Genomic DNA, 16549 nt, shown 5'->3' on the forward strand with positions numbered 1-16549 from the left:
TAAGGCAGCATACGTTATCTGTGGTATCTTAGATCTTCATATATCTCTCACTTAGCTTCTCTTTTTATAATTTTCTCTTTTTTGCATATTGTTCATAATAGTTCATTGTGAAATCCTACAAATCCTTTGTTTGTCCTAAAGTGATTAACGTTGTCTAGGATCAATGTGAGCCTCAAACACCTAAGTTTGGTTTTACAGTTCTGTTCCCCTGCCCAAAGGATCCTGTCAGGAGCGAATGAGGAATCATAAATCAGCAGTGGTTGTGTGGTTTGCCCCTGCAGGAATAGCTTTGTCACTGGCTCTGTCAATTAGATGTGTGAAAGACCTGGTAAATGGAAGACAGTGGCCTGACCCTCCATCCGCAAGTCTGTGTGGTTTGAGGAATATGATAAATGATTCAAAAGCAGAGTTTGTTGCGAGTTTCTGCTGTGGGAGTTTATAAACCTCCTTGTGAACACACAGGAAGGATGAAGGTTCCTGTGGCGTAGAAATTAGATCCCCCTATTTCCGACTGTTGCTTTTGCTGCTTTTGGTTATATATTCTGTCCCCCTTCTGGTTCCACATATCAAACAGATTAATCCTCTCACCTCTTCTCTCTTCTTCCCTGCTCCTTTTGAAAATGGAAACTTGGTTTCCATAGTTACTGATAGAGCGCTATGGTGAAATGATGGTCAGAACATTCAGGTCAGTGGCTCGTGTTTTTATATTTTTATTTTACTCCTATTTGTGTCTATTTCAGAGCCATTTTGATTAAAAAAAACTAATAAATATGGCTTTTAATTAGTCCAAGCAGCACGTTCATCCATGTTGTGTTTGTGTCTGCAGTTGGTGTTGTAGTTTCTAAAACTGTTTCTGCTATAATCACCTACTTTGTCCTTATTGGGACCAAAACCTGGTCCTGATGGAGGTTCGGGCTGGTGTTAAAATGATCAAATCAGCTATGCATTCCATTTTAAACCTCTTTACAAGTGGACAAGTTTTTAAATTGAGAATCCATTTAAAAAGCTGTAGATAGAAGGAATATTGAATTTGTTTGGAAGTATTCCTGTTATAGCAGCGGGATGTTGATATGTTGCAGTGATGGTTTGTATTATCAGCCATAATAAAGACCCATGCCTTCCAGTAACTGCACTGTGGCTCACCGATGCATTTCTGTTATTTTTCAGACAACAACAGAGCATTAAGGCAGAACAGAGTATGCTTTTTCAGGCTTCAGTGAGATCAGCTCATTGTTGTTTATGATGTTTTGACAGAAAAAAAAAAGTAGAACCATTCCAGCCTGATCTTTTTAAATAACACCTAAAGAGTTATTTTACAAACTTGTCTAGATTCAAAATGATTTATGTAAGATAGTCATGCTGGATTAGAAAAATAAAGTTATTTTAAAATATACCTACAAGTAAGCCAGGAGTGGCCTCTGACACAATAAATTAAACTCGTAAACCAAACTAGGCAATCATATTTTTATTATTTTAAACCCTGTATGAAGGAAAAATGTCAAGTCATCCTAATAAAAACTAATGCTAGTTTGTGCGGGTCAGCAATGAACAGGAAACGAGGCATTGAATGGTCAGATTCTTCAGGCTTACAGGCAGCAGTGCAATAATAACAGACATAATGCTTTGGTGAAAATCATTGAGGTATTAGGTATAAATTATGGACTTAAATGATTTGCAAATTACAAAATTCTGTTTTTACAGTTTATAAATTGTGTTAGAAACAAGGTTATACGCAAATCAGCCGTAACATTACGACCACCCACTAAGTATTAATTAATTCCTCTTTGGACACCAAAAGAGCTCTGACCAGTCAAGATACAAACAAATCAGTTTGTGGGCCAGGTCCACATCTCAGACTCTTTCTGATGTTCTTAAGTCATTTTTGTGGGTGCTGCTGCCACGTGGCGGTGTTGAATGAGGTGAATTCAAATCAACCCTCACAGTGGGAGGCGTGCGACTGTGTCTCATGAGCTCTGTTCGACAGTGCCAATAAACGATCAGAGCAGACGAAAAATTAATAAGATCTTCCACGCTCCTCCCTCCTACGGCTTTCATGCTGTCCGGATAACACGGGAGAACCGATAATCCCCATAGGCAGCTGCTAATAGCTTGTCACTACGCAGCCTCTTTATAGGATTGATCCTGAGAAAGCGAATCTGTCGGATGGTTTTAGCATGTTAAGTAGGCCACGTTGACACAAAGATTGGTGTAAGAAGTATGAGTCAGTCTTTAAAAGGTAATTTTACCAAGTCGGATAGCAATTCGTGTTAGGTTTTAGAGCAAGAAGAGGCTATTGGTAAGACTCAAATGAGCGTAGGTGTTGCACTCATACACGTTGAAGGATTTTTAAAATATGGCAAATTGTTTCTTTTTTCCAGTGCTTGGAGCATATAAATCAAAAGCCCTGTGTCGTGTTTGAGGAGCTCTACGTGCTTTCTGAGGCTTTTCCGCGCAGTTCAAAGAAAACGTTGCTGCTTTGTTTGCTTTCTGCATCCAAACAGGCTCTCGATTCCCGCTGTCACCTCACACATGCACAGGTTCACACAATGAAGCTCGTCTCATGAATAATGTTGTTCATAACTGAATTTAATTAAACCAGGTGAGCGACTCCGCAGTTCAGCTGATTAAATGCTGAGAGTCCTAATGAATTCAAGACGACGCTTTATGAGTCTTTCAGACACCTCGGGGGCCAGCGTTAGCTGATGCACTGCAACTCTTGTGCAAAACTCCATGCTTGAGATAAATTTACATTTTGTCTGGACCTGATGAAAATCTGCGTTTCCAAGAAAGGATCCACGATTTATTGAACCTTGGGAGTCATATTGAATAAATTATTTATAAAGCACTGCAACTCTTTAATACGGAGTTGATATGTTTATCAAATTTCAGATTACAGTTAAAAATGACCCCTGTTTCTTGCATGGGCCTGAAGATCACATAATGTGGTTAAGTCTACTGAAGTGTTTAAAGGGCCATCAGGTGTTTGAAGCATTTCACCTCTTCAGTACAGTTTAAGATTGTATGATAGATAAGTAGTTTTCAGGTTTCAAGAGCATAGAGATTTGTGTGTCATCTGCATAACGGTGAAATGAAGTGTTGTATTCCCAATGGAAACCTATACAATGTGAACAAAATTGGGCCCAAGACAAACACTCGAGGTATTCCACAGCTGACAAGGGCTGTTTAGGACGTCCCATTTCTACAGCGAAGATCTGTTTGTTAAATTGAAAATGAACCACTGAAGGACCCTGCATCTGGTCTCAAAGGCGATTCAGAAGAAAATACCACGATCAGTTGTATCAAAAGCTGTGCTGAGGTCCAAAAGAGTCAAAAAAGGCAAATTTTCCGCTGTCTAAGGACAAGAACAAAGCAGATTCTTTCAGACTTACCAGAGCGGATTTTTAATGTTTATGTTTTTTAATATCATATCCCAGTAATTATCATGTCTTTATTTTTTTTTCTTTAGGTGTTCTGGCAGTTTTAGCACTTCCAGTAGGATTGGTGATGTCAGCACAGAAGCTGTACCTCAGCCAGACATCCCAGGACTCTGTCTCCATGGCAGCCACCCACAGCAGCCTCCTCTCTTCACCCGAGGTGCATCAGGAAGGGTCCAGCAGTGGGGAATGGTCATCCAAAAGCCCACATCCATCAAACATCATCCTTCCTAATGCTGGTCTCCTACCTTACACAAGTCCCATTACTGTCACCCCAAACACTGTGAGCACTGATAGCCATGTGACTCAACCCCAGGGGCCCGGATCTGGTATTGTAAATCAAGGCCCCATTCACAAATTTGTCAGGGTACCTCAAGATCAAAATCCAGTTGCTGGCACTAACCAGACCAGCAGCAGACCTAGGTTTTCCAGCACAGTTTTGCCAAATGTCAATGCAGAGTCTGCTGCTAGAGGGGCTCCAAACCCCCTGGCTGGGATGTCCAACCCTGAATCAGGCGGAAAGGATGCAGTCGCTGCAGACCACAGAAAGCCTCAGAAGCTGAGTATGGGGGAACCCAACGACCCCAGGCAGCAGTATCTTCCACAGCTGCAGCCCTCTTCTCTGGCTGCCCGCTCCTCCTCTTCAGGCGATTCTGCACGAGGCCTGAAACTCAGGGACCAGGCTGTAGGATCCCCAGAGCTGCCTGCGCACCACACCATCACTTTGCGGGAGGCGCACGCTGGAAACGAAACCCCCACCGCTCAGTTGCTAATAGAGCCAAGGAATGGGCCTGTCACGCCAGTTTCAAGCCCAATCCAAAATGCAACTTCCACTGTGCCCAACACAGCCTGGTCCACTGAGCCAGGCCCCAAAACCGAGAATTCAACAATCAACCACACAGCTGCCACCACCGACGAGGATCTGGTTGCTTTAGGTAACAACACAACCAACCCACCAGAGGAGAACGTGACGACTCCTACAGAGCTGCTCCCCAACAGCAGCTCAGCCGAGGAGACGTCAGCTCAGGGGAACAGCTCAGAGACCCACTCCACAGCCAGCGGGAACTTGCCCAACGTGCAGGTCCCCGCCACAACCAACGACCCCCAGCCAGCCGGGAACAACTCGTGCTCCACCGTCAACTGCTTGCCACCCCAAGGAGACATCTGCTTGACCAAGATGGACATCGTGTGGATCGTGCTGGCTATCAGTGTGCCTGTGTCCTGCATTTGTAAGTAAAGTCTAAGAAGTGAAAACCCCAAAATTCGGTCAAAACTTTATTTTTTATAGAAGTAGTTCTGGATTTGAAGATTTTGTTTTATTCCATAAAGTTTGGACGTCCTTTAGGAAGAAATGCAGGATCTGTTGCCTTTTCTTGTTCATCCGTTTGTATTTTTTTATTATGTTTTAATTAATTTCCATTAAGTTAAGGTTTTGTTTTTTCTATTGAAAGAATAAATCATGTAGATTATTTCTAATCTCTTCTAATTCCAGTTCCTTTGTTCTTGATAAATTCTCCTTTATTGATTCCTGTTTATAACAGTTTGGGTCAGAAGTACATCCTGGATCAATCTGACTATATTCCAGAGTGGATTCTTCTTGTGTTTTAATTAAAAACATGCCAGCTTCTACCTGATCAGCTTCAAATTTGAGCACTAAGCCATGTTTTCGCTCTCCTCCTGTAGCTGTGCTGTTGACCGTGCTCTGCATGAGGAGGAAGAAGAAGTCGACGAGTCAGGAGAACAACCTCAGCTACTGGAACAACGCCATCACGATGGACTACTTCAGCAGACACGCTGTGGAGCTTCCCCGAGAGATTCACACTCTGGAGAGCGAGGTACAAACTACTGACACACCACGACTCTATCAGCGCTCAGCACTACGCAGTCTGAAGTGGCAGGACGTTTACTTGTTTCAGTGTCAGTCAGCAGAATGCTGTTAATGAGTATGCAAACAACAAAGAGGATCCAGGTCCATCCTCCTCCGTCAGCAAGCCTCGAGGCCCGCTGCGGCGAACACGAGCATGAATGGCACTGCAATTATAGCCTCGTTTTTTTTTGAGAAACAAGGAAAAAAAAAATCCTGCAGGAAGCAATGATTCTTAAACAGGTTTAAATACTGAATATTTTCTTCAATTAAAATTCAGACAAGTTTTATATTAATCTGGTAAAACCGTATTATTTGTGTTATTAATATATATTATGTTGCTTTATCACTTTCTTGTCAGTGTTTATTTTATGGGTTGCAAACGTATTTGCCTCCTCTTTGTAATTTTTTTCTGTTTTGTTGATTTACAACCTCAAACTTAATTGGATTTGTATTTTGATTTTTAATAATTCTAGAAAAAAATATTTGAGATTAATAATTGGGGAAAATCTAGCTTTAAATCATTACAAAAAATATAAAACTAAAAAGTGGTGTGCGCATAAGTATTCAGCTGAAATAAAAAACCAGCAGAACAGAAGACAATAAGCTGCAGTTTAATCTGAATCACGACAAATTGTACTCTGAGACAGATGAGCTCGTAGGAACTGGAAATAAACTAATATGGAGATAAAAATTCTCTAAAATGATACCAGCGGGCATGTTTCTAAATTACCTTTTGGAATAACACTAACAGGAGAGATAAATGTTTGATTCATAAAAGTCATTTAGGTGGAACAACAGAAAATAATATTTATGTTACTGAATATTACAGCCAGATGTTACAATTTGTAGACGGTCCCTAAATCCTTGTTTCACTCACGATGTTGTTTACTTCTGTTTCCTCGTCCACATCCACAAACAAAACTAAACAACACGAAACTTTGCACCGTAGAATCGCATCGCTCTGAAGAGATCTGCGACTGTTCAATAGTCTTCTGAAAACAGAACCAGGTCATTTAGGTTGGAGGTCACACAAACAGCCCCCCACCAAAGACTCAGACAAATAAACTGAAGTTTTACTCCCAAAAGTAGTGTACCATGTCAGATACTGGTGGTAGTTATGCGGTTTCTGTCATTCTTCTTCACATAAATGATACCTGATTTAAGAAAAAAGCTGATTCACATCACACAAATATTTATTTTTCCTCACACTTTTATTCATGCTGCATAATCTGTTTTACAAAAACTGTATCAGTCCTTTTTTTCCCCTATAGTTTGTTTTTGGTAAATATACAGAATCATGCTTATCAATGTTATGTTCTTCTCTGAATTAATAAAACTGTTCAACCTAATAGTGATGTTTTGCCTTTATGAAGAGTATTCAGAGTTTATGTCACTTTTAAAAATCTAATTCTGTTTTATTGTTTGTGTTTCGGATCATTGAGCTACATGATATAAAATCACTCTGTTTATTATTTTATTAATGCTTGTGCAACATGAAACGTGTAAATACTTAATGGAATTGTTGCAAATTGGATATAGATGTTTGCACATTTCCTTTTGTCTGTATAATGTTTTTTAGGGGATTTTAATTCTTTGGCTGCTGAGAATTTATCTTGAATAACTGAGCTTCTTGTTAGAATAAGCTTTATCATTTTTTACCTTTTTTCATTATAAAATAACAACTATATGATGATTTTTTTCATATTTTGGTTTTATTTTGAGGAATACATGAATCATATCTCTTAGGCTGAAGATTCCCACTCTCACCTTGAGCTAAGGCTTAGTTTTTGGTGCATTACAGCGCCATCTGGTGGAATAAGAGAGTATAACATCAGTATAAAGTTTTCAATCGACAATCCTTTTTTCTGTTTGTTCTGTTTGCATGTTTTTGTTTTTTCTTTAATTGTCTTTTTTTCTACTTCTTGCTTCATTTCATGTTTGTAAATATATTTAAATTTGCCCGTTCTGCGTCCCTTTGCTGCCTGAGGAGGTTTCAGGAGAGAGAAGATGAGGTTGGATCATGTATAGGATGCCCTTGGTGACTCTCAGGTGTTTTTCTCCCACCCGTCTCTGTAGAGCAGAACCATAATGTAGCTTCCCCCGGTGTTGTAGGGAAATGACGGCGCTCTGTGGGAGGCCTGTTCGTAAATCCAAACGAGGGCGTTGGTTAGAATAGACCTCGCTGATGAAACAGCCTCATTCCTGCTGTAAAACAAATCATTTTGGTTTTTTTTTTTAATTTCACACCTCCCTCCTCGCAGCACCACTTCATTATCGCTGACTCACCATCAGTCCCCTCTCTCCCTCCCTCACCTCTGCTGCTGCTTTCTTCTGAGTCATCTCTCTTTTTTTTACCCCACTTGGAAAGCTTTTACATTTTTCCCTTCATCTTTCTTTTGTTTTTCTGCTCATCCACTTTTGTTAGATTTTACCCCCTCCCCCCCATCTAATTAAAAACGCTCTCTTCCTGTCTTCTCTTAGCTTGTAGAGTAGATAAACGACTGCAGCTTATCCTAACGTTGAGCTCCAAAGTGTAATTCAGACACGTGCACTGATTTTCCTTTTCTCTCTTTTTTTTACCCCTGTGTGTGTGTGTGTGTGTGTGTGTGTGTGTGTGTATCTGCAGGAGCTTGAAACCTGTCTACCCCCCAACGGAGACTACAGCGGCAGCAGCGTAGTCCTGGTTAATCCGTTCTGCCAGGAGACCCTCTTCATCAACAGAGACAAAGCCTCTGTCATATGAGACAGATCGTCCTCCTCCACCCCCACCTCCTGTGGTCTTACAGACGCGTGGTAAATATTCAGAGACTTTGACTTTATACTGTATATTCCAAACACAACCCGAACCAAGAGCGGCGTCAAAACAGACATTATTTACAACGAGGATGCACCTGCATATTTTTCTGATGTACATTTTCTACAAAAGGCTTAATTGTGATAAAGGTTTCTATTGTCTTTATATAAAACAGAGTATATGTGGGTTTTGTTGCATTACAGTGGCTTAATAGTAATTGCACTGTGGACGTTGCCACATGAAATCTGCTTTAGAGAGAGAGAAAAAAAGAGTGCTATAAAACCCTTAAACCCTTTGTATTATTTGTTTTTCTTTTCAAATCAATCCCAAAATACAAAAAGCCTGTTGAACTTGAATATAGCACCTACATGTTTATGGTGGGGGGAAACAGAGATGCGTGCAAATTTTTTATTTTATTTTATTTTATTTTTTTGTGAAATCGGGGCCTGTGTTTGTCAGACTTACAGGAAATATTGATTAAAAGTGTCCCAAAAATATGCCAAGTTTGAACTGTTGCCTAAAAATAAAGTTAGATAAAGAGTTAATCTTTAAAAGAGATCGTTCAAATCTATCGAGGGGGGATCTGTGGAAAAAAATAGCATCTTACCTGCTGTAGATAACTCTTTGAACAACCTCAGTTTGGAGAAATAGTTTAATTCTGACCAGATTAACGAGCAAACAGCTAATCCAAGCAGGGCCACCTATCTACAGCAGGTAAGATATTGATTGTTCATATCATTTTTACAGAATCGCACAGTAAAAGATCAGAACTATTCCTTTACAATTGACTCTTAGATGATTCTTTCACCTGTATGCTGGGAGCAGAAACAATCAGACGTAGATTTATCTTAAATTTGCCCCACTGTTTTATGAACGATTTATATAATTTTCCATTGGTTATAAATATTATTCTGTAAAAATGTGGGTTTTTAGCTTTTAAACGGACAAATTTCTTTCAGTAAACTGGGATGTTTCATATTATAAAGGATAAAAACGAAATGATGTGTAATACTTTATTTTGTAATATTAGATTTATATTTTCTAAACTGGGTCATGCACAAAAATCTATATATAAAATAAATGTGTGAAATAAAATGTCAAATAAAACATACAGTGCTGTTCTGGAATTATTAGGCATTTACAAAAACATAAGGATTTAATGAATGATGGTAAGAAATGCAAATAAATAATGAGGTTGTTCCTTTTTATTTTTTGAGATTTGAAAAAAAAAAGAAAGAAAAGCTGACATATATTCCAATGCTTTGAGTGCTTTTCTTTTTTGATAAAACTATATTACGTAGATAAAAAAGAAGTAATAAGTAAAACTGATAAGGTAGTTTGATCAATACAGGCCCAGATTATATTGACTGATTTTTACAGAATATTTGGACATCGTGGAGACTTTAAAAGTCACTGATTTCAAATGATTTCCCCCCTGATTGTGTCACCAGCTTCTCTGAGGAGGGACCACATAGATGTCTTAATTCTTTATGTTGGCCCTTTATATATGTGCGCGTGTGTGTGTGTGTGTGTGATAGAGAGAGAAAAAGAGACGGAACAGTGAGTGCCTGATTAGTGCGTTCGTCCCCTTAACCAAATCTTAAACAGGACGTTGTGTCCCTCTCAGCTCAGTTTGGTCTGTTTGTCGTTTTACGTGTGTTCTCGTGTGTGCCTCTGATTGTGCGTCTGTCATTTGTCCCGGTCGTGGAGCGGCTTCTGGTTGTGTCCCGGCGCGAGAGAGTTTCTCACCGCTGCAGGAGACAAATGGACCAACCTCACTACTGTAATTGTCTCACTCCATAAATGTGTTTGCGGACGTGTTGAATGATTGTGAACTAGTCGCTGTGTTAGACTGTAATGACCAATAAAACACTGAGGCTAATAATGTGTGTTGAATATTTACTGTGAGCACATGCAGAGGTGGTTTGATTTAAGAAAATAAATAATTAAAAAGAAGTAAAAAGTGATTGAATATTTTGTTTCATTACTGAACCTGTGGTCCTACTATTATGTTTCACTTTACATTGCTGCAATTTAATTCAATAATCAATGCTGCCTGTCTCTGTTGTTGCTAAAGATTTTCCTGCGAAGCGTCGTTCTGTTGTTGAATGACACGGCTAAACATAATAATAACTCTTGCATTGGATGCTCACTGCTGGGCTTGTTATTTTGCACGCTCAAAACATGAATATTTGACAAAATGTTCAGTGAAGCAGTGTTTAACATGATGTTATTTTTTTGTACCGTAGTATACACTGTACTTTTTACTGCTGAGCAATAAAACAAAGAAAAAAAAAAACCTTCACTGACCGTGTTTGCCGAATTTATTCTCCTAATAAGTGGATTTAATTTGCAGATTTTTTTCCTCAAATTACAGATGAATTTTGACATGAAGTTCTAATGGAGCACTTTGCACGCAGATAAAGTTGGACCTCATATTTGTAGGTTTACTGTAGGTAACAAAGCAGCTCTAACAGTCTTGCCGACTGCAGCACATCCATTGATGCAGAGCTGGAATTTTCTCTTTGTGCACGACTGCTGCGTTTGCTCAAGTCAGCCCCGTCTCCTGGAATCTGATGGCAGGTAAATAATCTGTTTACAGCTTTACTGCTGAGGAGAGGATTGAGTTTGGCGTTTATGTTACTTCACGATTTGTGGGCCTGCTTCAGACTGATAAAAGCCAACTTCTCTTCTTGATGTCTGTATTTCTAAATTTATTTCTTCACAAAATTATAAATGTTGCTCCTTTTGGAAGAAAAATATTTGTTTTCAGTCAAATTTTAAAAGTTGGATTCAAGTTTAAACCTGTTAACAAGAGTGTCCTGTTTAATTTTTGAGCAGACCATTGTGTGTTTTGGTTCTACGTCATTAATCATTATCAATAAACCAAATAGTATCTAGGAGTTATTGATCTTCGAATAGCAAAGCAAAACGGATTTTACCTTGGGAATATAGTATTAATTCAAAATTAAATCCCTGAATATGCTTTTAAGATCAATTTTATTTATTTGTAAGTTTATTTAACAGTGCAGTACATAAGGCAGTGTCCTATGGACTAGTTTGAAGTCTGGTTATACTTTTAATAAAAGTTGAGAAATTAGATCTTATTAGAAGAAAGCAATTAGTTTTGGACACCTGATGAGCCTTAAATTTAGGTTGTCAATCCATAATAGGCATCCAAATGTTTGAGCTTTTTTAATTTTGAAATTTTACACTGATTAATGACAATAAAATCAGTTTTAGTGTCAAAGAAATCTGAAACCACTCTGTGATTCCTATCATTTCCCTGTTCCTGAAATAAAACTTCGTAGAACTCCTATTTTGTCAATTTGAATGGTTTGAATGGTCAATTCAAAAAATAATTCTGAATCGTCTTTTTTAAAAGTAAATACTTTTATTCTGAAAGGAGGAAAGTGGTAAGGACTCGTAACTACTAACAATTCCGGTTCCGAGTCGAAGTGCTTCCGGGTGACGGTACAGGTTTGTCAAATATCCCCTGCATGGCATGGTTGACAGGGTAGCCAGCGATTCAGACGGGAAACTAGGGCGTACGCTTTAATATTAGGCTCCAACAAAAGTTAAACTGTCAGAGGAAGAGGTAATTTAATTTCTTCCGGTCGCTTCAGCAGCTGTCCTCACTTTTCGTCAGCGGATTTTCGCATTTGTCATTGCTCGAGTTAGCTGACTAACCCTCGTTAACGTCGCTCGTTGAAAATGGCGGAACCAGCAGAGAAGAGTCTGGACGATTTCTTTGCCAAGAGGGATAAAAAGAAGAAGAAAGAGAAAGTTAAGGGGAAGGAGCCCGTCGCCGGCTCCACCACGTCGGCTGTGGTGAAAAAGGTAAAGAAAGAAAAGGAAAAATCCACGAAAAACGAAAACCAGGACGCTCAAGTTGAAAAGGTAACCAATTCTACTTTGGTAACTTTTTTTGCTTCGTAGCGGCGTCGTGTTAGATTTCGTTTATAGGTTTAAATCTATGCGTGTTAATAGCTCTAAGTTTGTGGCTTTATAAGAAATAAACGCCATGAAAGTAGTATATTTGGACATGAGATAAAATGCCGGTTCCAAGCTAACATATGGTTACCAGTAGCACATTTGAGTCAGGGCACGAAAATTAGCACGACACCCATTTTATGCTCTGATTCAGGTTCTGAATCAGATTTTAGACACACTGCTCTATTTGTATTGTGGTTATCCATTTAAATGATAACTGCAAATCTGTTCTTTTATCATTTTATCACAACTTGATTATAAGAGGACTAAGCTCTCTTTTGGGATTAAATGTAAGTTGTCACATGAAAATGTTGAGATATGTGCAACTATTTTTGCCAAGATTCTCTTGGATGCAAATGTATTTCCTTCCTTGTTGCACAGTCAAATTTCAGCCGGCTGTTGTGATGTGTTACTGTAATGTGCGTGGGGTTAAAAATCTCACTTTCTAGGAGGACGAGGAGTGGAAGGAGTTCGAACACAAAGAAGTGGACTACAGTGGGCTTCGACTCCAGGCGCTGCAGATAAGGTAGGACTGCAGCTAGTTTCCATAAGGAAATTAGTTTTCTGTAGCATCTATTAAACTTATCATAATGGTTTGGTTTAGTTTTAGCAGATGAAATAGGGAATGTAATGAGGTGCAGGTGGTAGTGATGGGCATTTTAATCAGAAACACTCTTAAAATGTCTCTGCTTGCTGGTAATTCTCCCAGCTGGGGATTTTTACATTTCTTTATGTTCAGTGGATATAGAGAAGGGGGGTGCATACACAGTATTCTGACAGTAAAACTGAGCTCACCCTTGATCATAGTTTTCACTTTATAACCCTTTCAAAATAAACTACATTAATTAGGAAATACTATTCAAAGAACTCATAAAATATCTACAAGATTCAACATCTCTCCATATAATGTCAAGAGAAATAAACGATTAAGATGCAGATTTAGGGGTAAAGCATCAGTATTAAATGTCCTGAATGTTTGTGAATGATAAAAACTTTTTCCATGAATGCAAACAGGAAATAATCTGGAAAGACAAATTGCACAAATGGAGGCCACCTGGAAATGAACTGACATCAAAATAAAGTGAAAACATCTGTAGGAATTGGTTATTTTCTTGTTTTATAACGAGTGTAGAGACAAAAAAAAAACCAAAGAAGAACGGCATGATATTGTTAAGAAATTAAACTTTCATGGTTACAGAAGAAAACTACCACAGTACTGAAAATTTATTTATTTATGTTTATTTTTTCTACCCAGCCAACCTGTACCTGTTCCTCTCATTGTTTTCCCTCTACCTGCAGCCTGGCTACATCACGGTTGTAGCAGTTCTGAGTCTCTTCGAGCTCCTTCAACTTAGACTCCAGCTGAAACCTGTAGTTTTTGTAGTTTTGGTTTTTGCTTTTCTTAAAATGTCCACTCTGGGACTGAGGAGCCCCAGCCTGACGTTTGTAGAGTTTTGAGGTCATGTGGGAATCCATCTAAATTTCAGAACAGGAGCGAGAGCGTTAACAAAAAGCATCTGTTAGATGGTTATTGTTACCAGCTGAAACCCAACGCAGTGGTCGAGCATGCCCAGATATAAAAAAAAAAGCAGCTGATTGCATTGTTATTGATTTGTCGCAGAGTGCACGGCAGTTATGATATTTGCACTGGATCTCTTTATTTATGCTATTACTTAAAACAAAAATCAATTTTAAACTTGTCGTTTGCAGTGATGAAAAGGAGGAAGAGGAATATGAGAAGGAGGAGGTAGGGGAGGATGGAGAGATCATTGTGGTTGGTGGAGACAAAATATCTGGTCCCTGGAACAAGTCTGGTGGTGGTGGAGGTGGTGCCGCTGCTGCTCCTCCTCCTGCTGCACCTGTAGGTGAGTAACCTGTATTCTGTACTCGGTTGAAATAACATCATCTTTTTGGGTTTGCTTTGCCCTTTTAAAGAAAGGAAAAAAAAAATTAGTTGATTATAAGAATTATTAGGAAAATAACTACATGCAGGTTTTTTGGTTTTGGACAAATTCATCATAACATCTTTTTGTCTAATTGGTGCACAGAGGAAGTTGAGGTGCCGGAGGTGAAGCCTGCTGGTGTGTATCGACCTCCTGGAGCTCGACTTACCCCCAGTAGACGAGGCCCCAGCCAGGGTCCCCCTGAGATCTATAGTGACTCACAGTTCCCCTCCTTACTGTCCACCGCCAAGCATGTCGAGACGCGCAAGTAAGCCGAAGTCCTGTGAATGTAGTTTGCTTGACACACTGGTGAGATCTACCTTGTTGCAGTCTGACTGACGCAGCTCCTGTTTGGGTTTCAGAGACCGAGAAATGGAGAAAACCTTTGAGGTAGTGAAACACAAGAATCGCGGGCGAGAGGAAACCAGCGGCGCCTCCATGCAGCACTTGCAACTCGACAACCAGTACGCCATTCTGGGGGACAAGTAGAGCGGCTTCCCTCCGTCCCCTGGCCCCTCCAGCACGGTCCTGCTCAGCCCATTTAAGGAAGCTGAACTCCAGCTGTGTGGACTGCAGTCTAACAGAGCTCCTCCTGCCACCATCATCTCTCACACACACACACACACACACACCCACGCACTCAATCATCCACAAGACCCCCTGCAGTGACACTCCCTTTAAATATCACAACGCATTTAGTCAGCGAAACGAAAGGACTGCATCTGAAGGGGCTGACAAAATAAGCAAAAGAAAACCCAAACATACGATGCTGCAGCAGCAACAAAGGGAGGCGTAGTTGTCCTTTGTGGACTGTACTCAGAGCAGCAGTTGTGGCACAACTTCTCTCTGGACTTCAACTTGCTTCGACAAAGCCACAGAGGATCAAAGACGACTTTAGGCGAGACGATTTTACAAACTTCTGTGAAAATATCTTTTTTTTTTTTTTTTTTGCAAGATTGCTACAACCCAATCACACGTGGTTATTGGAGGTGTGTGGTTGATGCTTCAGGTGGGGGGAGGGGGGGTTCTACCATAGCAGCATAGCTGGTGGTGACAACGTGGACTGAGCTTTTCTTGTTTTGCTGCGGTGGTAAAAGGGGACTACAGCCAACCTCTCCACATACAAGTTGGCCTTCAGGCTCTTTAATTTAGGAACTTGAAGCGTTGGTTTTCATTCATATGCTGATGATGACACTCTGCAAAAATCTACGAACAGGAAGCGATAGGTTGTGTTTGTCATTTAGAATTTACTACATAAAGTGGCCTTACTCATGGAGATACTGTCATCTAAAGTGTTGTCTGATAGGCCGGTGCCTGCATCTGGATCTCGCCACTTTGTGAAAAAGAGAGAAACATCTTTCAGAAGAAAAGAAAAGATTTTTAAGCAGGAATGTAGTTTTGTTGTAGTTTGCTTGATGATTACAGCTACTAACTTTTTCATATCCGCTGTTTGGTTGAATTTTTTTTTTTTTTTTTTTTTCAAACATTGAACAGTAATAATCAAAGCTTCTTTCTAATCTGGTACCATTTTCTTTTGCTAAACAAAAGCTTTACATGGATTCGACATCAAATAGTCATAAATATTGAAGTGATGTGTGTGGGGGGACCACTTAAACGCATTTGTTGTGGTTATTTTCCCAATTTGAGTTCAGAACTTTTACAGTTTGCTGAGAAGTGGTCATTAGAACCCCTTGTTTTAAGACTTTTCATTGTCGAGTTTTTTTCCTCCGAAGCAATCCCACTCTCAGCCTTTATCGAAGTTCTATTGAACGGGAAACGTGTAACTGGCTCTGCAGTAAGTTTCTGGTTTATGCATACAGCCACCAAACTGAGTGCTAAATACAATGAGTGTTTACTGTAAGAAAAAATCTGTTTGGAAAAGTGAAGAGCTGGATTTCTGTACTTTGTATGTTCTTCCCATGGCATTGTCAGAGATCCCCTTTGAAACACATTTGGTGGAAGTAGATCATATCTGTGCTTTTAAAAAGAAGAGAGGACTCTAACCTGAGGCAATTGTGAATTTAGTTGAGATGGAAACTGGGTTTTCTACAGTGTCCTTTTCCAGAAAAGTTTTTGTCCGTATGTGAACTCGAACCTTGTATCTGTTCCTCTCACAAAAAAAAAAGAAAAACATCTCTAATTCCTCTGTGGTCTCATTTTATCAGAGTGGGTATTCCTTTCTTTTCCTCTTGTCTCTTTGCACAAATGATGAATAAATTAAAGTTCCGTCTCTTTTGAGGAAAAAAAGAATCAAATGATCTTATACCTAGCATATTAACAAATAAAATAAAATTTTCTCACTGTGATGACTTATTTCTTAAAATTTGTCAAAAGTCAAGATTGATAACAGGTCTCTATGAAATATGCTTCTTTAGTTTTCTGCCTTTTCCTGAGAAGAATCCAAATAAAATCCTGTATTTGATTAATTCCTACACACTCTCTTACCCTTAGTCTCTCAAAAACATGGATGATTAATTTGATTTTAGATCAACTAATATTCTGGCTGTAGGGTATAAAG

The 16549-nt window shown here is 39.3% G+C and overlaps 2 protein-coding genes across 4 annotated transcripts in view; both read left to right on the forward strand.

Annotated features, from left to right (window-relative positions):
• Nucleotides 1-10400, forward strand: part of tmem108 (transmembrane protein 108) — a 47652-nt gene extending 37252 nt beyond the window's left edge. For both annotated transcript variants that reach the window (XM_037973249.1, XM_017406290.3), the window contains 3 exons: nucleotides 3467-4663; nucleotides 5118-5269; nucleotides 7928-10400. In XM_037973249.1, the coding sequence (XP_037829177.1) occupies nucleotides 3467-4663; nucleotides 5118-5269; nucleotides 7928-8044 (1466 nt within the window). In that variant the 3' untranslated portion in view covers nucleotides 8045-10400. The remainder of the gene's footprint in view (nucleotides 1-3466; nucleotides 4664-5117; nucleotides 5270-7927) is intronic.
• Nucleotides 10401-11548: 1148 nt separating this feature from the next.
• Nucleotides 11549-16241, forward strand: cdv3 (carnitine deficiency-associated gene expressed in ventricle 3). Of its 2 annotated transcripts, none has more exons than XM_017406301.3 (5): nucleotides 11549-11935; nucleotides 12538-12614; nucleotides 13799-13953; nucleotides 14137-14299; nucleotides 14394-16241. In XM_017406301.3, the coding sequence occupies exons 1-5, from the start codon at nucleotides 11810-11812 to the stop codon at nucleotides 14518-14520; spliced, it is 648 nt and encodes a 215-aa protein (XP_017261790.1). In that variant the 5' UTR covers nucleotides 11549-11809; the 3' UTR covers nucleotides 14521-16241. The 2 variants fall into 2 exon arrangements, with proteins under 2 accessions (XP_017261790.1, XP_017261789.1); XM_017406300.3 differs by having other exon boundaries at nucleotides 11550-11995.
• Nucleotides 16242-16549: the final 308 nt, after the last annotated feature.

The sequence above is a fragment of the Kryptolebias marmoratus genome, linkage group LG21 (genome assembly GCF_001649575.2).
Source record: "Kryptolebias marmoratus isolate JLee-2015 linkage group LG21, ASM164957v2, whole genome shotgun sequence".
Lineage (NCBI taxonomy): Eukaryota > Metazoa > Chordata > Actinopteri > Cyprinodontiformes > Rivulidae > Kryptolebias > Kryptolebias marmoratus.

Excerpts from the sequence above, each read along its gene's own strand:
- cdv3 (XM_017406300.3), top strand. The coding sequence starts at position 11,810 with ATGGCGGAACCAGCAGAGAAGAGTCTGGACGATTTCTTTGCCAAGAGG. Across the intron at positions 12,615-13,798 it reads CTCCAGGCGCTGCAGATAAG|TGATGAAAAGGAGGAAGAGG; the intron begins GTAGGACTGCAG and ends TGTCGTTTGCAG. Across the intron at positions 14,300-14,393 it reads AAGCATGTCGAGACGCGCAA|AGACCGAGAAATGGAGAAAA; the intron begins GTAAGCCGAAGT and ends TTTGGGTTTCAG.